Below are 27392 nucleotides of genomic sequence, written 5' to 3'. Positions count from 1 at the left end.
GTGCTGGACTGTTGACAGTGCCCGTGCTGCTGCTGACAGTGCCCGTGCTGCTGCTGACAGTGCCCGTGCTGCTGTTCACAGTGCCCGTGCTGGACTGTTGACAGTGCCCGTGCTGGACTGTTCACAGTGCCCGTGCTGGACTGTTGACAGTGCCCGTGCTGCTGCTGACAGTGCCCGTGCTGCTGCTGACAGTGCCCGTGCTGGACTGTTGACAGTGCCCGTGCTGCTGCTGACAGTGCCCGTGCTGGACTGTTGACAGTGCCCGTGCTGCTGCTGACAGTGCCCGTGCCCGTCGATACCACTGTCCAGTTCCTGTCAACGTGACCAAACTTGGAGGCGGCCAAGCCTGCCCCCGGGGAGGAAGAGGGAGTTAATAAGCACTAAGGTGGAGGCATTACCCCGCGACTCGTGTGATGGTCTGGAGTCTCGCGCAAGTTTAAACACCGCCTAAAATTTACATCTTGTAAAAGTTTAAATCATAGTTTAAAGTAATTTTAGCCGAGAATTGCCAAAGTTTATGCCATTCTTCTCGCTAATGGTGTAACTCATTTTTATAAAGAAGAATTGTCGAGTATGGCGTAATTTCGTTATTTTTTCAGTGTAAATAAACCACTTTGTAAACAAGAATTAGTATGTTTGTCAGCATAGAGCCATCTAGCGGGTATGAGGCAAGGTCGTGGTTCGGGTCTACCACAGCGAGAGACTGTTTTACAAGAACGATGACGGCAAAGGAAATCAATAAAGAGTTACGATGAGTCGATTATCGATTACTGAGAGAAGTGCACCAAGTGTGTCATCATCTAATTAAAGGAGTTCTATAGTTCGGAGACTGGAAGCCGGTACTGCGACATAGCGAGCTTTCCGTAGATCATCTACGGCTATTTTCCAGCATCCAACCCACAAACGTTGTCTTAAATTTCAGGTACCTATTTACAGCTTACCTTGAGGTGCTTCCGGGGCTTAGCGTCCCCGCGGCCCGGTCGTCGACCAGGCCTCCTGGTTAGGTAAACAAGAGGCATCAATTAATACAAAACGTGTACAACCACACAGAAATCACAATAACGTGATGCATCAAATGAACAAATCCACTGGGATGCTCTCGGACGCAGGTTGGAATCCTCGTCACGGCCCGAGTGGATTTGATCGTGTACAACCATTTCCATCCCGCCTGGGCACCGGACCCGGAAACATTCACTGCCTGGAGTTCGCCTCCTCCCGGAAATGTTGATCGGTGTTCGTCAGCTGTTAATGAATCCGGATTGCTTAAATTGTTCAAATGACTTCGCAGAAACACAGCCAGCAAATCTCTAACGTCTGCTGGGCGTCTCCGAACACTGGGTCCTCTCCCCTGTCCCCTCTCCCTCTCTCCTTATCTTCATCTTTATCACCTGTTATTCGTTTCCACCCTCTTCATTTATCATAATTACTGCCATAATCTCTCTTTCTCGACAATTAATCAACTTCGCCTTAACGTTTTTCCAGGCTACTCGCATCTGCTTGATGGTTCTGCTCCCGCTTCTCTTTCTTTAAATCCTTTCTACTCTTTCTTTGTCTCCCTCTCTTCTCTCTGCCTCCTAATTTATCCTCTCCCTTCCCACTACTCTCTTCCCTCTCCCTTCCCAATATTCCACTCTCCTTAAACACGCCCTCCTTTTTGCACCGGCTCCCTTCCCTCTCTCCACCTCCCACTCCCTCCACCCTGGTTTCCACAACCCTTCCACTCCCGCCCCACAACCCTTCCACTCCGTCCCCACAACCCTTCGACTCCCTCCCCACAACCCTTCCACTCTTTCCTACCATAGACGAAAGCTGAAAGTTACCCCCACCATCTTGCCTTCCTTGTCACACCAGATTAACACCGCCGTAGTTCCGTCCTGCTGTAAGTCATACAGCGAGGGGGAGATACGATTGAAATGTAAAAATAAATGTGAGGCGTAAACACAGGGGATATTAGCGTATTCAAACTGGACACATTTCATCTCAATAGGATGAAGGTAAACACTGGTTCGTTGATATACTTGTTAGCCAGGGGTAACGAACTTATAGTTTCCTTGTTGCGTATGGTTTTCGTCTCTTGTTTACCTCCAATATATCCTCCATTCGGACTGCCTCGAATATGCGTGCGTGCGTGTGTGTATTTGAGAGCACTTATAAAAATGAAACGCGAAACACTTCAGGGTGTTTCGTGTATATTTCAGCACATCAAGTCGTGACACAAGGCTTACACATGTAGTATATGTAAGCAAGAATATGAAAGTTACACGTGAGCTGGAAAAACAAAGTCTTCACTAATGAGGGTTCATGAACATGTTCCCATGTTCACGATCCTTCCCTCCACGCTTCTCCTCTTTCCGTGTTCAACCTTACCTTCTTCCCTTGTCCCAACATTACACTGTGTACTCTTCCCTCTCCCTCCCTCCACTCTCCCTCCCTCTTCCGACTCTGCCCTTCCTCACACACTTCAATCTGCCATACTTTATCCTCCACACCTTCATCCTCTACTCGCCCTCCTCCTCCCACCTTTGTCACCCACTCCTCCCTCCCCCCTCCACCACTGTTCCCCCCCCCCCCACCACACTCTTCCCCCCCCCCCACACCACTCTTCCCCGAAACTCCCATCCATTCCCCGCACTCACTTTCCCCACCACTCTTCCCCCCACTTCCCCCCCCACACTCTCCCCCCAAACATTCCCCCCACACTCCCTTCCCCCACATTCCCTTCCCCCCCACACTCCTTCCTTCCCCTATACTCCACCCCTCCCCCTCATACTCCACTCCCCCCCCCCCCGACACTACTCCTCCCCACACTCCTACCCCTCCCCCCTCACTCCCTCTCCCCCTCACTCCCTCCACCCCTCCTCCACACTCCACCCCCCCCCTCTCCTCCCCTACCCTCCACACTCCTCCCCTCCCCCCCTTCACTCCTCCCTCCCTCCGCACACTCTTACCCCTCCCCCCTCACCCCCTCCCCCCACACACTCCACCCCTCCTCCCTCACACTCCACCCCTCCCCCCACACTCCTCCCCCCCACACTCTTCCCCCCCCCCACACTCCTCCCCTCCCCCCCCCCCCTTCACTCCTCCCTCCCCCCCACACTCCACCCCTCCCCCCACACCCCTCTCCTCCCCCACCCTTCACTCCTTTCTCCCCCACCACACTCCACCCCTCCCCCCTCACTCCCTCCCCTCTCCTCCCTTCCCCCCCCCCCCACGCTCCACCCTCCCCCCACACTCCACCCCCCCCCCCCCCAGCGTGCACCTGCCGTTCCCTTAACCTGCCATTTCCCTCTTTAGCCTTCACTTGCCACCACCTTCCCTCCCACGCTGAGAGCTCCGTCAAGTGGCACTCCTGGTGGACGTGCCAAAGCCTGGGTGCCAGGGATTGTTTTTGTGTATACTTCTCTCCTCCTTTTCCTCCCTTCCCTTTCATCTTCTTCCTCATTCTCTCTTCCACTTGTACCATATATTTTTAATCGCAATATCTCTATTAATCTCCTAAAGCCCAATGACTGGTTCTACCGCTCCTTCCCTTGGCTTCTCTTACACGTAAGAACATGAGAATAATAGAAATTACAGAAGGCTTGTCGGCCTATACGATTCAGCGCCTGTGTGTGTCCACCCTCATTCATACACTCCGAAAGAGCAGAGCTCGACCCCCCGCAAGCACAACAAGGTGAATACATGTCTAATCTACTTAAACCTCTTGCCTGAGAGTGTACAAGATTCGTGAAGTTTTCCTTATGACACGAACATCACATCCACGAATTGAAATCAAAACACCTGGAGTATCATTCAGCTTGTTCCTGATAGGTTAAATTATTAGAGATGAAACTAAATGACGGTATTTTATATTTGTAAGTTTCTTGCAATAGAAATGTTGAAAGTTGTGAACCTGCCTAATGTCAGTTATAGATTGTGTAACATGATATTGACGAAGAGACCAAGTGAAGTTTATTATTGACATATTTAAACAAATCCACAAGGGCCGTGACGAGGATTCGAACCTGCGTCCGGGAGCATCCCAGACACTGCCTTAATCGACTGAGCTACGACAGGGTTAAAAGGGTTGAAACCGAAGTTCTACTGAACTTACTGGATCCCGTAGTCTCTCCCGGACGCAGGTTCGAATCCTCGTCACGGCCCTTGTGGATTTGTTCATTTGATGCATCACGTTAGTGTGATCTCTGTGTGTATTAACATATTTATTTACATAATTAACAACCTGTCCTCAGGGAGGAAGTATCCTGGAGGCAATAGCTTCAAAACCACTACGTAATTAGTACTATTAATTACTCCCAATGCATGGTTAGGTTAGCTTAAGGTTACGTTAAGTTACGTTGAGAACATTGTTTAGGACAAAGGTTCACTGCCAGTTTACAAGTATACTATTGTTGGAACCGTAATATGCTTTCACACCATCACAAATATCTAGACAAATATCCAAGTGGTTTGACGGGGGTTTGGTGTCTCGTTCTAATCACTTTACCTGCTAACGGGCACAAAAGTAATATCCAATTTTGCCTAATCTGAGAAATTCAATTATGATTTATTGCAGTGACGATGTTGGTCATATTCGCTAACACTGAAGACTAGTTCACACATAATACAATAGGTTTAACTGAAGTAATGTGATACATCAGCTAAGCATCACGTCAGCGATAAAATAAGAGGCCTATGCTACCTTGGCTAGCCTCAGGATAGCAGACAAGTATAGGGATAGAGAGATATTGAAACTTTGTACTTCAGCTATGGGATGGCGGAACTGAGTACAGCGGTTGTGTGGTGTTCACATCATAACAACCATATTGGGAATTAAAAATCCAAGAACATGTAACAAAATAGCTCCCGGAACTGAGAAATATCAACTATGAAGAAAGGTAAGCTTGACTGGATGTGTAAAATTTGGGATACAAAAAGAAAGGAGGAGACATGATCACCACATACAAGTCTGTGAGCTTCCTATACCCGTATCCTATTTTGTGACGTAAGCTTTAGACTTGCTTTTAGCTTTTTAGCTTTGCAACTAAGCTTTTAGTTGTGTGTTTGATAGACTCAACCATCTCCGGAGTGTTCCATCCATGCATCACTCCCGTAGCGAGATAACGTCCTTGTACGTATTCTGTGCTTTTGTTGCTCTAGTTTATAACTACGGACTCCATCTATTTAACACACGTTGTTTATACTCTTCCGTCACAGAGTTTCAGAAGCTTAGTAGAACAAGAATCCATTGGTATAAACTAAGGAAACAAAAGCATAGAGAAAACACCTTTAAGTCGTCTCGCTAAAAAGATTGACAGACAGATGGAATCAACTCCAGATTTTTCGTTTGCCAAAAAATAAAGAGCAGGTTATATAGTTATTAACAACACAATACGTAACTCTCAGACCCGGTGAGTCGAGCAAGAAGAGATAAGTATCAGTTATTGGGTAATACCCCCACACACACTACACATTGCCTCATAACCTACAGTGAGATGCTATCCTGTTGCTATCCTGCTATCCCTCCATTTGCATCCAGCACTGCTTCTGGTGTTTATCACACCTGTGTTCAAATACACGCGGACCATCCCTCCGTGAATGTTGGCGCCAGAACACGTTTTCTGTGTATTGTGAAGGCTCGCTTCAACCTGTCCTCTTAAAAATAACGTCGCTTTTCGCTCGTTGTTGTTGTTTAAGATTCGCTACCCGGAACAAAAAGTTCCAGGCAGCACGGGCTATGGTGACCCCGTGTTTTCGCTCGTATGCGTTCTATGGCCACCAATGGACGTAATTTGAAATGAAATCGGCTCACGAAAGTGATGTACTGTCCCGTTTTCTGTTTGAGTCCTCCGGCTTACTCCGCTTCACCCCGTACCATCTACTTCACAACATTCAACAAAACTAAACTTTCAAGTAAAACCATATGGTTTTACTTGAAAAGTTTAGAGCAACAGTTGTGAATCATGTTGTGCTGTGACGTAGTCAGTAGTCGACCAACAGAAATGCAGCGATCCACTGTTAGCCGCCGACTGTTGTAGTCATATGCAAGTTATAAGTCACAGAAAACGGGAGTACCGCTGAAAATACAGTAAAACGGGAAAAATTAGAAACAAACAGACAAAGGAAGGAGAGGTATAGAAGTAGGAGGATGAGCAAGATGACCAGAAAAAGTAGCAAGAAACAGAAAATTAGAGCAAAAACCTTGATTTAAGGAAGGCTGCCAGTTGAGATAAGATTAAGGCGTAGTTCGTTGAAAGTTGCTGGCTAGTTACTTCTGGTGTCCTGCAGGGGCGGCCTGCTGCAGTGTCCTGCAGGGGCGGCCTGCTGCAGTGTCCTGCAGGGGCGGCCTGCTGCAGTGTCCTGCAGGGGCGGCCTGCTGCAGTGTCCTGCAGGGGCGGCCTGCTGCAGTGTCTTGCAGGGGCGGCCTGCTGCAGTGTCCTGCAGGGGCGGCCTGCTGCAGTGTCCTGCAGGGGCGGCCTGCTGCAGTGTCCTGCCTCACCACCACCACTACACTCTGCCTCACCACCACCACTACACCCTGCCTCACCACCACCACTACACCCTGCCTCACGACCACCACTACACCCTGCCTCATCACCACCACCACACTGCCTCATCACCACCACTACACCCTGCCTCATCACCACCACCACACTGCCTCACCACCACCACTACACCCTGCCTCACCACCACCACTACACCCTGCCTCATCACCACCACCACACTGCCTCACCACCACCACTACACCCTGCCTCATCACCACCACCACACTGCCTCATCACCATCACACTGCCAATACCTGGGTGAGCGGGGGTCACAATAGCAATTTTGTCTGTCATCCACAATCACGCGCGCAATACGTTCATAGAGATCCGTGCGTCATCCCTTCTCTCTATCTCTCTTTTATTTTAACTATCTCTTAATTTCTCTTTTATAGCGTTGTATGTGCCCTGATATCGGTCAATCCCTTCCTCCCCCATTTATTATCTCACTCTAATCCATTTCTCCATCACCTCTTTACCATTTTTCACTTACCGTATTATTTTAATCTCCTCTATTTATTATTAGCATCTGATGTGTAAATTATTGCATTTACGCCTCAATAACGAAGTTTATTTAATATATACTCCAAACCTTTCATGTAAATGACGTGTAAACGATCAGTGTAAATGATCTGTGGAATCTGTAGCACATGTTAGAGGAAGCAGTGGACATCGGAACATTATGTATATACCTTGCTTCTCAGTGAATATACATAGCTTCTCGGTGTATATACATTGGGAGTTTACCTAATCCCGAGTTATGTTCAGGACTAAACCATACATTCTGGTTGATGAGTAAGCTTGTGTTAGGAGCAATAACCCACCAGAGATTGACGAGCCTCAAGTCCAACACTAAACCAAAGCTGTGGCACAAAATTCAGAGCATTTCCTTGTATTGAAATGCGCGTCTTACATTGTACCACCGTAAACTTTACGTCTACAACAGCCTAGCTGACCTTCGTCAACAATTTCCACATTTTAATTCCTTTGTAATCCTTTGTGTGAGTGACCTGAGTCGTAGACTACTGATCGTCTGTGGTAGTGAGGCCCGGTGCTGTGGTGGTGCGCTGCAGTGGTGGTGGCTGGAACCATGTGAAGTGCAATCTATGTAACACCTTAATTTATTACCAATAGGCTCTGTGCCATGCAAGAATACTGCTGGTCCCTCAGATGCATCAAGGAAATTCGTGCGGTGCTGCAAGTGTTCGTTTCTGCATATCCAGGTCAAGCGAATCAGGTACAGAGGAATTTATCCATAAGCCTTGCAAGAATTGTCAAAGCTGGCGTGATCGCCTCAACTGTTGTCCATCTCCTAGACACGACAGACCGACCCAGCCCTTAAAATATATATTAAACATTGTTAGTGTTTCTTATATCTAATTTTATTATTATTTTCCTCACTTTAGATTCCCAATTTTGTTTAGATGGCTCTGATAAATAGATGTCTTCTACGTCAACTAAACTTCCATAACTCAAAGCCAGTTACTGAGGATGACCATTGTTGTATCAGCATGTCTCTTCACTATCAAAACTGATTTGGCTCCTAATATCTATCTTGCTTGATTTCTCGTCGGCTCGCTCCCTGAACACCTTTCTTATATACTATTAAACTTTTCTTATTTTGTAAACACTGAATAGTGATAACTGAGTCTAACATTTAACTACTGGAGTGCTTGGGACTGAGTACTTCCCCTCGTCTGTCTTCAAGATATTGAATGTCCTTCTCACAGATTACAAACTAAAAGAAATTTCCAAAAAAGTCATCTTCAGAGTTTTGTTTACAAACAATCCATACTTTGTTAATGACACCCAATTTTACATTCAAACTTTGGCTCGGTTTCCCAGCTGCACAATACTCAAGATGGAGACTGGGATTCAAGTGTTGACTTATTTACATGTTCCTCGATACCTCTCAGCATAATTGATAAAAAATCAATTGCTAATCATATCGGCTGCAAAATGCCTTCCTTCCCGCCAGCACAAAGACTGCTGCCGCTGCTCCATTATTAGAGTGATTGACAATTTTACTCAGCCATCCTCAACAGAATTTAATCAAAATATGTAAGCCTTATCAAAGACCTGCCTCCCACACACACCCTCTCAGCCATGATGTCCGTCTTGACGTGTATTTCTGCCGTCTGGTGTATTCCTCTGTTGCTGTTGCTGCTACTACTGCTGCTGCTAGTGTTACTGTGGCTGCTGCTACTACTGCTGCTGCTAGTGTTACTGTGGCTGCTGCTACTGCTGCTGCTGCTGCTAGTGTTACTGTAGCTGCTGCTGCTACTGCTGCTGCTGCTAGTGTTACTGTGGCTGCTGCTGCTGCTAGTGTTACTGTGGCTGCTGCTGCTGCTACTAGTGTTACTGTAGCTGCTGTTGCTACTGCTGCTGCTAGTGTTACTGTGGCTGCTGCTGCTGCTGCTAGTACTGCTTCTTATACTTCATTAACGGGTAGCCTCCAACTCGACCTCTCAACTAATATGTCGCATTTTGTACGTTATAGTAACCAACGTTACAAACGCAACCTACTATGAAAAGTAACCAATCTTAAATATCAATGTTTTCTGTGCATCGGACTCGATACGTTAATGGGGGTAGCTTGGATTTGTATCTTTCTGGTTAGATTAGAAGGACGGATTTGTTACGGAGTGGCACATCAAGAGACCCAGGAGCTGAGACTACATTCCCCACTCCCTCCCATATTGTTTCAGTTACAGAAATTACAGTAAGGCCCTGTTCAGACACCCTCGTCACCTGGTTCATACTCAGCCTCATACTTACAGCATCCCCATATATGAAGCTTCCTCATCCTTAAAGCTTCATCCATGAAGGCTCTTCATTCCTGAAGCTTCCTCATACTTGCATCCTGCCGCAAATTATGTACAATTCAATTATGTACATCGCAGGCTTTTAAACTAAATTTAATCTGGTATATACTAATTGTTAAAACAAAAATGCTGCTTTAAACTTAACTCTGGATCCCCGGTTAGATAATAAAGGCCGGCGAGCCTTCCTGACACTTGCTAACCTTCCTGACTTTCGTCAACCTTCCTAATCCTCGTGACCTTTCCTGGTCCTTATCAGCCATCTTGATCTTCGTCAGCGTCGGAGGTGGCCGAGACGGACCAGTTAGCAGTCAGTGCACGCAATACACAGACAGACGTAAAGTTTTACGAGCCGGTCTTCACTCAGCTGCGTCGCACTCTAGATCAATTTCCGCGAGAGGCCGAGAGTGGCAGCGCTGTGTTGTCCCTCGCCCCGAGCAGCACAATGGTAATGGTGTCCACTCGCACACATGTTATTGTTATAGATTCAGCTACTCGGAACAAGTTCCAAGTAGCACGGGCTATGGTGAGCCCGTAGCTTACCTGGCACAGGAGCGGGGCAAGTAGCACGGACTATGGTGAGCCCGTAGCTTACCTGGCACAGGAGCGGGGCAAGTAGCACGGGCTATGGTGAGCCCGTAGTGGACTTACCTGGCACAGGAGCGGTGCTGTGTGTGGCACACATGCTTAGAAGAGCAAATATAAAGCATAGCTATGCTGCCATGTTAGGTGTGTGGCTTGTAGCTGCTCTCCCATGGTCAGGTGTGTGGCTTGTAGCTGCTCTCCCATGGTCAGGTGTGTGGCTTGTAGCTGCTCTCCCATGGTCAGGTGTGTGGCTTGTAGCTGCTCTCCCATGGTCAGGTGTGTGGCTTGTAGCTGCTCTCCCATGGTCAGGTGTGTGGCTTGTAGCTGCTCTCCCATGGTCAGGTGTGTGGCTTGTAGCTGCTCTCCCATGGTCAGGTGTGTGGCTTGTAGCTGCTCTCCCATGGTCAGGTGTGGCTTATAGTGCACTCCTATTGCCTGAGTGGGAGAGTGCAGTCGGCAGTTTCTTAAATAGGTCAGTAACACAGAATTAATACCAACATGCATTTCTGTGAATGTTGGTATTAATGAAAATAAAACCTTAACAACACAGCTCACATTCAAAATCCCTTTCATGGATAATTAACTATCATGCATTTTTAAAGTTCACGGGTGCTTATTGCGTAGTTCTTGGAAAACCTGGTAGGAATGTTCCCAGGCCTCTGTTAAGCAAATGAAAGCAAAGGTGTTATTCTGCACATTTCAATAAACAGGCAAAGCTACTCTTAACATAACTATTTTTGTATTTTAATCCCCTAACTTTTTGTCTAAATTTGTTTATAATACCCGTCATATCCAGTCTGTGGGTGGAGAAGGTGACCAGATCTATGTCTTCAGTTTTAAATTAATTTTTCATTTTAGTCTTGAAGATCGTAAGATGTGGTTGGATTGCCCAACCACTTGGATTGTACAGTAGAGCGCCTGTCTTGCTCTTGCAGGTAGGCGTTCAATCCCCGACCGTCCAAGTGGCTGGGCCCTTATTCCTTTCCTCCGTCTTATCCTAATATACCTTCCAAGTGCTGCACAGTCGTAATAGCTTAGTGCTTTCTCCTGAGAATTACCTTACTTTACCCTAAGACTTTCATGCCAGGCCGGCGTTCATTTTCTTAAGTTGCTCTTGCTTGCTCAGGTTTCAATTAAATATGAAAGTATAATATTCTCGTTTGCTTTTGCCGGTAAGTCGAGGCAATCATGCTAGCTTGCAACGGTATATGTGGGGTGGGAGCGTGGCCATGCGCGAGTGTAGGGGTGGGAGCGTGGCCATGCTCGAGTGTAGGGGTGGGAGCGTGGCCATGCGCGAGTGTAGGGGTGGGAGCGTGGCCATGCGCGAGTGTAGGGTTGGGAGCGTGGCCATGCGCCAGTGTAGGGGTGGGAGCGTGGCCATGCGCGAGTACAAGTGAGGGAGAGTGTTAGCCGAGTGTGTGTACATGTGCCAGAAGGTCGTGTGTACTCCTTTATGGTTCTGGAAGTTGTTCTTGAAGGATATAATATCACCCTCTCAGTTTCGAGATCAGTCTCTTAAGAACCCTCTCGGTCCCGAAACAAGTCTATTGGTAACCCTCTGTACCTTCTATAAGTCCCATAATCCGGGACAGGAACCCTGAACTTATGAAAGCGAGACCCACTCTAGCCCAACTACTGACCTCGGGGATGCAACCCACAGCAGTTGGATAACTCCCGGGCACCTATTTTACTGCTAGGTGAAAAGACGCATCAGGGGGAAAAGGTACCGTTTCTGTTCTGCCCGGGGATTGAACCCGGGTCTCTTGATTGAGAGCCGAGGACAAAGACCACTATAGATGGGCTCTTCACACAGGGCTGCATATTTCAGTAGGGTCTAGGGTCCTGAATGCTATTTGGATGGTCACAAACATTGCATATGCCAATTGTGGTATTCGGTAGTGTTAAGCTTATGATATTAGGCTTGTAATATTAAGCTTGCCGTTATGCCTTCTACTATATATATTTATCTTCCCACTGTTTACATTAATTCCCAAAATTTTGTATTTGTCCGGGTTGAAGTTCAACACCCATTTGTCAGGCAATGTCTCTATCATGTTTTATGATGTTTGCGCCTTCTGTAAACATCTATATGAAGAACTAAACTTTCTCTGTTAAGTCGTTCACATGCATGTAGAATATGATGGGTTCCAGTACTGACTCCGTGGTACCCCCACTGGTCACTATTTTACAATCCAAATTCTCCTCTTTATTGTACTTCTGTTTTTTGTTCGTGGGTATTCTTCATTTGTTTCAACACTTTCTCAATATCCTTGTCTGATTTCCACTGGATAAACCTTATATGCAGTACAGTATTAAAGACACGGTTGAGTATCAATCCATCGGACTATCTTTGATCTCGATACCACCATTTTGTATAATTAGAGGTACATCAAACAAGACGTTGCTCCCACAAGTATAGATTTTAGTAAATATAATTTAAAGAAGCATTACAAATTGTAAAATGATACATACATGCAGCAAGCATAAATGTGGCAACCAACAATCATCATCAACTAAGAAGCAGGACTAGGCCCTGGGATAATCTGGATTAATGGGTTTAGTATATTATCCGGTCCTAGCAGTGCCCAGATTCAGTTCATGTTCGTAAATTGGAGGCAGTCTGGTGAATCTCGTATATGATCAGGTTCGAGTCCAGAAGAGCGCGGATTTATGTGATGTTTGGGACTTGTGACATCACGTGTCATGTGGTGTCCACGACTTCTCATATTCGTGACCTGTCACGTCTGTGACCTTGCTCGAAGTACAAATCATACAACTGAATATTATTGGATCAGTTCCCAATTTTAACATATCTGGCGGTCAGTTCATTTCAGCAAAGAATTTCGGCATTAAGGTCAATAGAATTTTCCGTAGGTCGCAAGAGTCTGTGTCATCTGGACTCTGGTCGTAAATGTCTTGTAAACAACACGATTTCCTGCTCTCACAAACTGCTGAGATAGGCTGCCCCCTCTATATCTTTCTCTCTATCTCGTTAACCACGAAGGAAATAGACGCTGGAAATTGTTCGAGAGCAATTTCTAGTTTCTATTTCCTGGCAGAGGAAATAGAATCATTTATATCTATATTTGTGAATGTTGCTGTATGATAGGAGATTTAGAAATGAAAATGATGGCAGGAGGCTACAAGGAGACGTGGATGCGCTCCAGCAGTGGTGGGAAAGAGTCTGCTTGACTTCAACTCCAACAAATGTAATGTAACCAGGAAATGAGCATGGAACGAAGATTTAAAAAACGGTTCAGGGTAAATGGGAAACAGCTCCAAGAAATAGGTACAAAATTCAAGTAAATAATTAAGAGGAAAGTGAACCGCCATAGTTCCTTTGACTAAGAGCTAAGCACTAAAGAAACTCGCCTATATAAACTCTTCTACAAAAACTTATTTTCATCGGCCAACAAAATGCAGGAATTAGTTCTGAGAGACATAACTGACAGAAATGTGGGCCTTACCGACATTAACCACAAGATACAAGAATTCTTCTCGTGAAGAACTGTTCCAGGCACAACGTCTTAAGCCTTGAAAGAGATTAGACATAGCCAAAGCACTATATATCAAACATTCAACTATCAACACCCGGCTTTGTTTCGGTTACGTGCAACCATTTACAAGACCATACCAGAACTGCCAACTAACACTGCTTCCCCAGATGACCAATCAAAATGTAGAACATGATTGTCTTGTCCCTCCGACTGGATACTACCTCACCACGTCCTGCGTGGTATGTATATTCACTGTCACTTATGCTTCCGTGAATATTGGAGAGAACTTCAATGAAACGCTCCTAACCGATTCACAGGTCCTATAATATTGTAAAAAAATAGCTTTAGAAAGTAATTTTGTCCAATTTCCTTCCCGAGTGAACAAGAAATATTTAGAAGAGATGTACTAGAACCGTTGATTTAACCCTTTCCATCATATCCAATAACAGGGTCATATATGCATACAAGTACAGGCGCTCTCATTATGGACTCCACCATAGATGTCGGGCATCATCTCCAGGGTGGCGGCCACCTCTGACCTCTGACCTCCTTGCTCCAGAGAAATGACTGTCGCGCTCCTCGACCATAAATACAGACAAGCTCCCCCCCCCCTACCACATCACCACCACCACCTCCGCCCTCATCTTCGCCGCCCCCCACTGCCCTAACCCCCCACCCCGGCCACCACCATCCTCAACCTCCCACCTCCCTTACTCTCCTCCAGCCACTCCCCCCCCCCCCACCCACCACCACCCTCACCACAACCCTTGTTGTGTTGTGATTTTACATTGAGATAGGTAAAAAACTATCCGATAAAAGAGTTAAACAAAAAAGCAGTTACCAGTACTATGACATGTTTACACATTCTGTCCTTTCTTTTGCAAGGAATGAAGACAAAAAGTAGATCTTGCAGGGGAGAACCTTGCCGCACAGTTTGTTGTAGTGGTGCTTCGTTACCAGGACCCGGCAGGCAGGCCGTCCCATCCCTCTCCTGAGTCTCTCACTCCATGATAAACACGCCTCTCTTGCCTGGGTAATTGAAACGTCTCTGGGGGAGCGTCCGCTATTAACACGGTGGCTGACGCCTTGGAGAAATGACCCACATTTTCCAAGAGAAGGACCCATCCCGCCCACACCTTCAGGAGCCATCCGTACTTGATGGTGCCCCTCCAATTCGGAAAGCTAGTCAGGGCGGAAGGCTAATTGGTCTATTCACTAAATGTGGTCCATTTGCTTCCTGCACGAATTGGAATTTCAATGTATCACTAAGAGGTCTATCTTATGTTCTGGGCCAGCTATACAGAAACAGGAATTACAGCAAGGTCCATCGTTGCGGGTGATGTGTTCTTAACATATGGTACACCCCAAGTATGTCAACCACCGACCAGGCATGTCTAACACCAGAAAGGTTCTTTGCCGGAAACATTGTCTTCCTTATTATATTTTGATCTTAATCTCCTTACTATATTGATTTCTCGAGAGCCAAGGACGGTGAGGGGCACGCATGAACACTGGGCTCCTCCGACCAAAGTGCTCACTGCCCAGTTCTTCAGTGTCGTCAGTCAGCCGTCGCCATTACCACAGCCTCTACCTCCCATCACCACCAGCCTCAACCGCCCTTCAGACCTAACCATCACCACCAGCCTTCATCTTCACCCATCACTACAGATTACCTGCGGCGCTACTTACCATCACATATTCCTCCGGAGGTCTCCATCACCCGTCTTCACGAACTGCCTTCTTTCAACACTACCCATCTCCCTCATCCATCACCTCACTCTCCGTCACCCACCACCATTCTCCAACAATTTCCCCGTCAACATACCGTACACATATCCATCAAAATCCTTCACCTTTAACGTGACTATCATTATCCCCCACTCAGCATCTTTCCTCCTCCGCCATCACCATCCCCGTCATTGGCACCATCCCCATCAACATCCACTCTTTATGATCCCCCATCGCTCTCCGCCATCCCCATCACCCCCAGACGCAGCATCAGCTTCACATATCCCCGTACATTCATCTCCCGAGTCTAGGCGTGCAGGTTTTCTTTGGGTCGGCTGATTAATCATATCTCCTGCGGATGTCTTGGGGATTTTTGTATATAGTACTTGGTGCGTGAAGAGGGATTTACAGCGATATTATGGAGATGGCAACGCTCTCCGTCTTCTCTTGCTTCATATATATATTTTCCTTCTTTTCTCCTGTCGGCTGCTACTCTTTTTAATAGTTTATTTCCTTTTTCTTTATATCTTTTCATTCTTTAACTTTCTCTACCCCTCCCGCCCTCCTCCTCCTCCTCCTCCTCCTCCACAATGCCCCATTCGCTCGGGACTGCACCGTGCAAAACACGTTACTGCCAATTATATACACAAGTGCCCAAGTCTGTTGCTCTTCCCTTGTCGCACAGAGGGACCAGATGCCGACGGTCGCGGCTTCGCTGGAAGTGGTTGTTGCAGTTTGTTGCAACGTAACTGCCCAAGACGACTTCCTGCATTGCAAAGAAACACAATATTGCTACACATCTTGCGGCAGCGGGGCGTAAACTGGGTGTAAAGTATCCACGACGTGTCACATTTGTATGGTGAACGAGTCAGTTGGGTGTAGAGTATGTTTAATGTAAGAGAGGAACGTGTTGTGCCTTAGCTCCTGTCCTCGGGCGGGCGTTACAGGATTACATGGCGTTTTACACACGTTCATGACCTGTGGCGCAGTGGTCGGCGCACAACCCTTCCGATTTGTGCAGCGCCTTGCATTACGCTTGATGAATCTGCTCCACCTATGTCGAGAGTAAGACAACTGTTGTGGGTTGCAACCATGTGAAGGCCAGTTGTCCCAGGAGAACCTCCATAAGTGGGACAGTCTTCCTGTCCGCACCAACAGGAAGTCATAACGCCGATAATAGTAATGTTCTGTATGGAATTATTAGAATTTTGTGATCCATTATTCTTAACATATAAGCAAGTGCATCAGGTGAGACTTAAAGAGGAAAATAAGATTTCCTTTAAAAATTCATGAACAAATACCTTTTATGTTTATCAAAATATTAATATCTTTAAATTTTTATCATATGTATGCCTATATTTGCTGATTAATGAAAATGGAATAGAAAAAGTGCAAATTCTAACCGTTCCCTACATTACTTCATTACTTCAGATAAGCCTTGTTCTTATTACCATAATCTCTGGCTGTAACCTCGATCCCTTATATGCCAGCCCACACACACACACACTGTATTAATGTACCGCAGCTTACAACACCATGCACTATACTCCCAGCATTCAATACTCTGTAAAGAATTTAATGCTGGGGGTGTAGTCTATAGTGTTGAATGCTGGGGGTGTAGTCTGTTGAATGCTGGGTGGGTGAAGTCTAGTGTAAAATGCTGGGGGTGTAATATGTAGTATAGAATGCTGGGGATGTAGTGTATAGAATCTGTGCCATAGATTCCCAGCATTTCCACCCTCCACAGACTGCCCCTCCTGCAAACAACTGAGAGGGATGGGTTATGAGTGATGAGGGAGAGTTTTGAGCTCAACGCTGACAAAAAAGAGAAGGGGGAAGAGGTGATTTAGTCGAGACAAGAGTTTTGGGGACGTGACAGAGCAAGTATGATAAACTATTAACGGAGAGAGAGAGAGAGAGAGAGAGAGAGAGAGAGAGAGAGAGAGAGAGAGAGAGAGAGAGAGAGAGAGAGAGAGAGAGAGAGACAAATGGACATTAGGAGACTCAAATGAGACAGATATATAAAAACATACTTGTGTGTAAGAATAACCAACAAATGGATTAAGAAGGGCGTTAACTTTATCTGATAATCCCAAATCTATTTTTTAGAGTACATGTGAAAGAAAATGATAAAAAGTCTGAAAGTATAATAGCACGTGATTGACTGCTCAAAATATATTGCCAAGGAGCTCATGTTAGAGCCAGTGAACGCAACTAAGCGAGGCTCTCACGTCGCGTGCAACTCTACGGGCTCCACCACCCAGGTTTTATTACTTCACGATGCGGCACTCCTTATACACCTCTGCTATAAATTTCATGTAATATATTACATGATAGATATATATATATATATATATATATATATATATATATATATATATATATATATATATATATATATATATATATATATATATTTACATATTTATATATAAATAAATAATAATAATATATATATATATATAATATATATATATATATGTCGTACCTAGTAGCCAGAACGCACTTCTCAGCCTACTATGCAAGGCCCGATTTGCCTAATAAGCCAAGTTTTCATGAATAAATGTTTTTTCGACTACCTAACCTACCTAACCTAACCTAACCTAACTTTTTCGGCTACCTAACCGAACCTAACCTATAAAGACAGGTTAGGTTAGGTTAGGTAGGGTTGGTTAGGTTCGGTCATATATCTACGTTAATTTTAACTCCAATAAAAAAAGTTGACCTCATACATTATGAAATGGGTAGCTTTATCATTTCATAAGAAAAAAATTAGTGAAAATATATTAATTCAGGAAAACTTGGCTTATTAGGCAAATCGGGCCTTGTATAGTAGGCTGAGAAGTGCGTTCTGGCTACTAGGTACGACATATATATATATATATATATATATATATATATATATATATGTCGTACCTAGTAGCCAGAACGCACTTCTCAGCCTACTATGCAAGGCCCGATTTGCCTAATAAGCCAAGTTTTCCTGAATTTATATATTTACTACATTTTTGTTCTTATGAAATGATAAAGCAACCCTTTTCTCTATGTATGAGGTCAATTTTTTTTTATTGGAGTTAAAATTAACGTAGATATATGACCGAACCTAACCAACCCTACCTAACCTAACCTAACCTATATATATAGGTAAGGTTAGGTTAGGTAGGCAAAAAAAGGTAGGTTAGGTTAGGTTAGGTAGGTTAGGTAGACGAAAAAACATTAATTCATGAAAACTTGGCTTATTAGACAAATCGGGCCTTGAATAGTAGGCTGAGAAGTGCGTTCTGGCTATTAGGTACGACATATATATATATATATATATATATATATATATATATATATATATATATATATATATATATATATATATATATATTATGTGTGTGTGTGTGTGTAATTATATATATATTTTGAATGCCTAATAGTCAAAGTATCCGATTAAGACGAATCCTCTCAATTAAACAAATCTTATAGATATACATATAAAGACAGATATACTCATTTCAACGCTTTTGATAAGCATTTAATATATTTTGAATCGAAACTTGGGAACATAGTTTATCCTAAATAGTAAATACTGATGACTAGTCAGACTAAAGTAATATTAGACATATAATAAATAACTTTAGTAATCCGTCAATTGTCAGAATCGTGATATTTCCCAAATTTCCCGTGAAGATAGAGCAAAAAATAATAACACTGTCTATTTGGCAAATTGAAGCTATTGTACCTAAGACGGACGACATATTTTATTATAGCTATTAAGAATTTATTTAGAAACAATTCCAATTACCACTGATTTCAACAAGATTTACACCTGAAAGAAGGTCGTATACATCAAGGTTTTCCAGGTGTGATTAAATGTAATTAGAGTAATTACAGGTGACTGTACTGATATGGGAGATACGGTAACTGGCTGGTTTGTTATACTGAACTCTTCCTTTTACGACTAATAAGAACATCTTGGTATATAATCATCTCCTTGCTCTCTTTCTCTCTCTCTCTCTCTCTCTCTCTCTCTCTCTCTCTCTCTCTCTCTCTCTCTCTCTCAAACACACACACAGTGAGTGCTCAAAATCGTCAGCTCCTATTTATCTGACACGCTCTCTTCTCCCGCAGGGAAGAGCACGGGGATCGTGACCAACACGAGGATCACCCACGGGACGCCCTCGGCCCTCTACGCCCGCAGCCCCTCCAGGTACTGGGAGGACGACGCCAAGATCCCCGCCCACTCCCACGCCTCCTGCAAGGACATCGCCAGGCAGCTCATTGAAAACGAGCCAGGGAAAAATATCAATGTGAGTAGCAGCTGTGGAGGTTGATGTGGGAGGAGTCGGTTGTTGATGATTGTTGATGTGGGTGGAGTCGGTTGTTGATGATTGTTGATGTGGGAGGAGTCGGTTGTTGATGATTGTTGATGTGGGTGGAGTCGGTTGTTGATGATTGTTGATGTGGGAGGAGTCGGTTGTTGATGATTGTTGATGTGGGTGGAGTCGGTTGTTGATGATTGTTGATGTGGGAGGAGTCGGTTGTTGATGATTGTTGGTGTGGGAGGAGTCGGTTGTTGATGATTGTTGGTGTGGGAGGAGTCGGTTGTTGATGATTGTTGGTGTGGGAGGAATCGGTTGTTGATGGTTATTGGTGTGGGTGGAGTCGGTTGTTGATGATTGTTGGTGTGGTTGGAGTCGGTTGTTGATGATTGTTGGTGTGGGTGGAGTCGGTTGTTGATGATTGTTGGTGTGGGTGGAGTCGGTTGTTGATGATTGTTGGTGTGGGTGGAGTCGGTTGTTGATGATTGTTGGTGTGGGTGGAGTCGGTTGTTGATGATTGTTGATGTGGGTGGAGTCGGTTGTTGATGATTGTTGATGTGGGTGAAGTCGGTTGTTGATGATTGTTGATGTGGGTGGAGTCGGTTGTTGATGATTGTTGATGTGGGTGAAGTCGGTTGTTGATGATTGTTGATGTGGGTGAAGTCGGTTGTTGATGTGGGTGAAGTCGGTTGTTGATGATTGTTGATGTGGGTGAAGTCGGTTGTTGATGATTGTTGATGTGGGTGGAGTCGGTTGTTGATTGTTGATGTGGGTGGAGTCGGTTGTTGATTGTTGATGTGGGTGGAGTCGGTTGTTGATGATTGTTGGTGTGGGTGGAGTCGGATGTTGATGATTGTTGGTGTGGGAGGAGTCGGTTGTTGATTGTTGATGTGGGTGGAGTCGGTTGTTGATTGTTGATGTGGGTGGAGTCGGTTGTTGATGATTGTTGATGTGGGTGGAGTCGGTTGTTGATTGTTGATGTGGGTGGAGTCGGTTGTTGATGATTGTTGGTGTGGGTGGAGTCGGATGTTGATGATTGTTGGTGTGGGAGGAGTCGGTTGTTGATTGTTGATGTGGGTGGAGTCGGTTGTTGATTGTTGATGTGGGTGGAGTCGGTTGTTGATGATTGTTGATGTGGGTGGAGTCGGTTGTTGATGATTGTTGATGTGGGTGGAGTCGGTTGTTGATTGTTGATGTGGGTGGAGTCGGTTGTTGATGATTGTTGGTGTGGGAGGAGTCTGTTGTTAATGGGCATTGGTGTGGATTTGATTTTGGATTCGTTGATAATAGGCAATGGTATGGGTGGAGTTGATTGTGGATTAATTGATGGCAATAGTGTGGTTGGTGTTGAAGAATGCTCGATGATGTGTGTGATGTATAAAATACCGGTTTGACAATCTGCTGGTAGATTTATGGAACAGGCTGTCAGGTAACATGTAAGGCCTGGGGGAGGGAGTCATAAAGTTGTTTCAAGCATAGATTAAACATTCTCTCTATGTATAGTTGTCACTCTGGCAGCCATGGTCACTAGTTCCAAGGTCTGATGGTCACTCTGGCAGCCATGGTCACTAGTTCCAAGGTCTGATGGTCACTCTGGCAGCCATGGTCACTAGTTCCAAGGTCTGATGGTCACTCTGGCAGCCATGGTCACTAGTTCCAAGGTCTGATGGTCACTCTGGCAGCCATGGTCACTAGTTCCAAGGTCTGGTGGTCACTCTGGCAGCCATGGTCACTAGTTCCAAGGTCTGATGGTCACTCTGGCAGCCATGGTCACTAGTTCCAAGGTCTGATGGTCACTCTGGCAGCCATGGTCACTAGTTCCAAGGTCTGATGGTCACTCTGGCAGCCATGGTCACTAGTTCCAAGGTCTGATGGTCACTCTGGCAGCCATGGTCACTAGTTCCAAGGTCTGGTGGTCACTCTGGCAGCCATGGTCACTACCCACCATGTGAACATGGTGGGTAGTAACGTTACATAACCAAAGTGGGGAATTATGTCTCAGCATAAACATCAGTAACACAAGTCAGTGAACTATCCCTTTGCCTTCAGAAAAACTTCAGTCCCAACTGAACTAGCAAATGGCAACGTCGAAAATCTCTTCTCAAATAGTCAACAGTCTACAATACCTTGACAAATAGCAAAGTCAATTACTCGTCTTCAAACGTTAGAGTTACATTGACTGATATATCTTGCAAAGTCAGGAATCTCATCTCAAAAGTTCAAGTCCACAAACATTGAAATTTGACTACGTCCAGAATCTCCTCTCCAGAGGTAATGTCCACACAGGCACCAAAATAAGTTTCCAACGGCTCAAATAATAATATGTCACCTTACCATAATAGTTACAATTTGCGAATCTTATGAACACACTTGATACTCTGATCCACACAAATAATCCTCCTTGCCTACTAGTAAGAAATCAATAGGTATATATATATATATATATATATATATATATATATATATATATATATATATATATATATATATATATATATATAAACACACACACACGCTGGCAGGCAATGGGGGAGGGGGAGTAATGACAGTAGCAGCGGCCAGCCGACGAAACTAGCAGTTACAAAACTCACAACACATCAAGAAATATAATATCAATGCAACAAAATACCGTACAATAAACTAGAATACACTCGTATATAATGCTATTTAAAATACTGCAGAACATTGTAATAGAGGTACCTTGACTCTTGAAGGTATGACCTCACCGTATCTCGTCTGAACTAGTTAGGCTGGCTCTAACAGCCCGGCAACTGGTACCACGCCCGGCTGCTGGAGGTACGCCCGATTGAGTTGCCACATCCGCCTGCTGATTCCCAAGTATTGCCACGTTCAGCCTCCGGCACCAGGTCTGAGCCAGGTGGAAAGCTGATAGGTATTCCAGGGTTACAGGCTTAGTGAAGTGAGAGTACATGGAAGTATTGGAGGATTCTTGGCTGTAGTGGAAATGAAGACGTGGGACGTATGATAGATAGTAAGTAATTGTCAAAAGAAGGCACCAAATCGGGAAGGCTATGTAGCACCACCAAATGTGCGGAGTAATCAGAGGGCGCTAAATATCACCAAGAATGCCAATACGAGAACAGAAACGCATAAGGCGAACGATATCAAAAGCATCCGATTCACCAAGAGTTTTATCGAGGGGACAATTGACCGCGAGGGACGGTCGGGTATGATAGATATTAGACTTGATAAGGAGAAGGAATGGGCGAGTGTTTTAGGGACTTTGTCATTTAGGAGTTTTATTTAGGAAATGTTTCCAAACTCAGCAGTAGAGGAAGGCTGGACAAAACATTTCTCCGTTTTAAGTAAATATTAAAAGAAGGATCTAAACGGGAAAGGTTATTTAACAGCCTCCGTGTGGCAGAATATTCAACAAAACCGCAAATATAATTCAGGATGCCAATTCCAGAACAAAAAAATTTTATACGCTTGCCGTCAAAACCATTGGATTCCTCAAGGATTCTATCGAGGGACAAGTACCCAGAGTTAGTTAACTTAGTGAGGAGCATTAGTCCAGGTGCGTGGTAGGGCTATACGTTAGTAACAAGGCAACGCTGATAGTAAAGCATGGTAGAGTCGTCTAGGGAGTGGTGTAACAGCATACAGGTTTAACAGTGGTTTTTAACAGCAAATAATTTTAGAATTATTTAGCAACACTGTTAATATCTAACGTACGTGTTGCACCGGGTACGCATAAGGCGGCAAAATAGGTGAGGGTTGATGTTATCGTCGGTCATTTTGAAAGTTATAAAAGCCCACATGGGATCAAGATGGTACTTTTATGAAGAGAAAAACTCAGAATAACAAAATATAAAAAGCTTTTTCAACATACCATATATTGACAGTATGCTGCAAAGGAAAAAAATAATAAAGTAAGGAAGCTGTTGCCTTTGGTGAGAATGACCGTATCAAACTACTAATATTTAGACCCCAAATGCTTACTTTGTTCATTAAATCTACCACGGTTTAACACACAAGGTTGTGGCATTTTCATAAATTAATGTTAGAGTTCAAAAATGCCATCAATGTCAACAAAGACAGCAGCTTGCCTTACTGTCTTGAGCAACATATAAAATATAAAATACTTCGTATTTAATGTTAAATTTATTAAATACTTCGTATTTAATATTAAATTAATGTTTTGTTAATTAAAAAACTTTATACATTGTGCTTCGGCGTGTTGTTTCATAGTACGACTTGGGTTCATTATTCTTTAACGGTCCAGTGACCTATTTAAGACCAGTTTTATAATAAACGCAAAACGTTTAAGCATCAGACCGACTGGAAACAGGGACTGGACGGCAGTAATTCCCACAACAGACGTTTTTAGAATTATTAATGAAATTTCGTAATTATGCAAAGGTTTAGATTTGACAATGTGGTAAATTTTATAACCACAGCAACTATGTATTTTAATTAATTATAATGTAAATTATGTAGTTTGCCATTTCAAAACCAAATTATCATAGTTCAATTTGCTTGCCGGGTTGTTGCCCCTAAGTCGCCCTCGTAGTCCAGTCTCTGCTTTCATGAATTTACAGTCATAAACTGTGCATCACTATATACTAGATCTGGCCACAATGAGTTATATTGGAACTCTAGAGAAGTCACAATAACGGGGGTGAAATAAATGACCCAATCTTCACATAGGTAATGATTGACGACGTTTCGATCCGTCTTGGACCACAAAAGATACAGGACGAGCGAAACGCCAATTTAATTTGTCTTCATATATATGGGTCGATTTATTTATAATTGTAGTGTAATAGATAAGTAGTTTTTTCTTAGCAGAGAAAGGGGACCCCTCTTAATTGATTTTAGTTTTCGTGAGTTATGGACAATTTCAGGCTCTGAGCTGTCCTGGACACAATCAGTGTTTTGGAGGCAATTCGTTCGCTTGATTTAAAGCCCTCCATCGCGCGGGGAAAAATTCTAAAAAATCAAAGAATCCCATTACTGGTACTATAAAAGGCATAGCCTAATATGCAATACAGATTTCAAAATGATTTAAGTTATGTAGTCTACAGTTAATATATTTTATACGTGATCTCTCTCTCTTTCTCTCTGCTAAATTTCAGATAAAATAAGTAGTTTCTCAATTTTCAGGCGAGACGTGTGAGTTTATTTACACCCCCCCCCCTCTCCCACACATACATGCATGCATGCATACATATACATACATACATACATATATACCCCCCGCTCTACCTGACTACCTGACCCATTCCTCCGTCAGAACCACCATTCCCCATCACTCATTTACATATATCAATTGTTTTCTTGTAATTGAGACGTAACCGACTCTCACTATATCAAGTCAGCGGGAGCTGCCACGTTAATATCCTCGCGCTGTGAGAATAATTCGCTCGTTCCCCCTGGCGTTCCTCCGAGTCTAATGATAGAAAAAAAAATTGCTCGCCCATAAAGCTCGTTAATGTGGGGTCGTCCAGCGCCTACACACCACATTACTGGCCAGCGCTCTCTCGCACCTCCCCCTCTCTAAGGCTACTCACAGCCCATTGTCTCAGCGATGGTAATACGACACAATCTTAAGACACACACGCGAATGGTTGGTGATTTAATTATCTCCAATTTCCTGTTAACCATGAAAGGAAGATTGGTGTAAGTGGCACCCATTACAACATAATATAAGCAACCTCACCAACTGAACTTGCACTGCATAATGAGCTCCTGTGTGTGTGTGTGTGTGTGTGTGTGTGTGTGTGTGTGTGTGTGTGTGTGTGAGTGTGTGTGTGTGTGTGTGTGTGTGTGTGTGTGTGTGTGTGTGTGTGAGAGTGTGTGTGTGTGTGTGTGTGTGTGTGTGTGTGTGTGTGTGTGTGTGTGTGTGTGTGTGTGTGAGTGAGTGAGTGAGTGAGTGAGTGAGTGAGTGTGTGTGAGTGTGTGTGTGTGTGTGTGTGTGTGTGTGTGTGTGTGTGTGTGTGTGTGTGTGTGTGTGTGTGTGTGTGTGTGTGTGTGTGCTAACACGAATGCGAGGGTTCGTTTAGCCAGTTCCCTTACCTGGTCAAGCCAAAAAAGTCAAGGCAACCCTAGAAGGCACCTGGATTGGCCGAGAAGGCTAGGTAACCCCCATCAGTACAGCACGAGTCATTGTACTCTTAAGAAAATAATAACTATTAATAATTTTTCTTTCGAAATTACCATGGGGCAGAATACTTCATTTTTTCCCTGATGCCTTAATATCCATTTTTCCTGAAGGACATTTTCAAGAACAAAACAAGTGCTACTGTATAATTCCACATCTCAGTCTCCGCACCTCTGTCCCATCACGTATCCCCTTCCTCTGGTACTCATTAGAGAAAAGCGTCCCCTACGCTCTCTTAGTGAGCTCCTGCGACTGTCTTTACTCCCATTATCATCTTAACCCGTCACTGACATTCACACTCTCTCCCTCTCCGCCAGGTGCTGATGGGCGGGGGTCGTCGCCACCTGATCCCCACGACGGTGTACGACCGAGAGGAGAGGAACCAGCGCGGGAGAAGGACGGATGGGAGGAACCTGCTTGACGAGTGGGTCCACGACAAGAAGACTCGAGACCTCAACGCCGAGTACGTCTGGAACAAGGCCCAGTTCGACAAGGTTGATCCCAGGCACACGGACTATCTGCTGGGTGAGTTGCTCCAATTGACTAGCATGTTAGGGATCGGATGGATGAAGCCCAGCTTTCTGGGTGAGCCAGTTGGATTCGTGGATTTTAATTATAAGACCGGATGGATGAATGAGTTAACAGGCCCAGTGTGTGTGTGTGGATATCGCGGGTGAGTCGATTTGATGAATATCAGGGAATCGATCTTCTAGAGAGTCACTCAATTTCATGAGTCTGATACTCTGTCAAAGAACTAGCTGGGTGAGTCTGCTCACTGAATCAGTGGAGTCGACTGAGTGCAGGAGTCAAAACTTTCAGTAACTAAGAAGCTGCCGAGCATGCAATAGTTATACCCGTCTTGTATGTCATATGAATATCCGATTTGTACCGTACACATTTTACTTTGTAATATTCTTTACTGCAAAGACCCCCAGTTGTGGACACTGATACAATGTTAACTTCGACACAGGAACTAGTACAGAAGAACTAATTACAGGAAATAATTGCCAACAAGTTCAAAGCCTGGAGGATACAAGGAGAGATGGCACTACTCTGTGACTCGTGTTTACGATCACAAGAGAAAAATTACCGCAGTTTTGGCATAGCATCAACACTTTATTTATAAAAATCTTCACAAAAAATTGGAAGGTAAACATCTCCCCCCCCCCAGGAGTTTGGACCTGAGACCGACGCAGGCCTTATTGGCTCTTAATAAGGTAATAATGGTAATAACTCATACCATTCTGTTATGATGTGTGTACAACACAAACCACAGAGGAACGTTTAACCCCAAGACAAGCCACAGAGGAAACTTTACCCCCAAGCTCAGCCACGAAGGAACCCTTAACCTTCAAGATAAGCGAGAAATTAAAGGTTTTTCCCCAAGCCAAGCCAAGCGGTTTGGTTACCACAACAATTGCCTTGGTGGACCCAGAACATCACGGCTGAAGACCCCGAGGAAAACAAAGGGGCCTAATACACCACAAGACTGTCAGTTAACGAAAATAATCGCGTTTGTAAAGCTATATAGCACATGGCCCGCTGCCATCTCCTTTGATGGCCACTCGCCCGCTACCAGTGTTGCTGCCTTCCCTTCTGATGGCCGCTCGCCCGCTACCAGTGTTGCTGCCTTCCCCTCTGATGGCCGCTCGCCCGCTACCAGTGTTGCTGCCTTTCCCTGCTGACCCGCTGACTGCCAATATCAACTTTACACACTTGGGAAATGATGGAGGTCAGTTTTATGCTGAAAGCGTCTCTCGCATGTGACGTGGGAGAGGAAGGCAGTGTACACTGTAGAGTTATGCCAG

General features: G+C 44.6%; 1 protein-coding gene across 4 annotated transcripts in view; it reads left to right on the top strand.

Annotated features, from left to right (window-relative positions):
• LOC123754009 (alkaline phosphatase) overlaps positions 1 to 27392 on the top strand; it is an 818565-nt gene that overhangs the window by 764397 nt on the left and 26776 nt on the right. For all 4 annotated transcript variants that reach the window (XM_069306635.1, XM_069306639.1, XM_045736099.2 and 1 more), the window contains exons 4-5: positions 19270 to 19448; positions 25902 to 26109. In XM_069306635.1, coding sequence (XP_069162736.1) covers positions 19270 to 19448; positions 25902 to 26109 — 387 coding nt within the window. The remainder of the gene's footprint in view (positions 1 to 19269; positions 19449 to 25901; positions 26110 to 27392) is intronic.

Source organism: Procambarus clarkii, chromosome 6, assembly GCF_040958095.1.
Source record: "Procambarus clarkii isolate CNS0578487 chromosome 6, FALCON_Pclarkii_2.0, whole genome shotgun sequence".
In the NCBI taxonomy this organism is placed as follows: Eukaryota; Metazoa; Arthropoda; class Malacostraca; order Decapoda; family Cambaridae; genus Procambarus; species Procambarus clarkii.
This window is presented reverse-complemented; position numbering and strand designations above follow the sequence as displayed.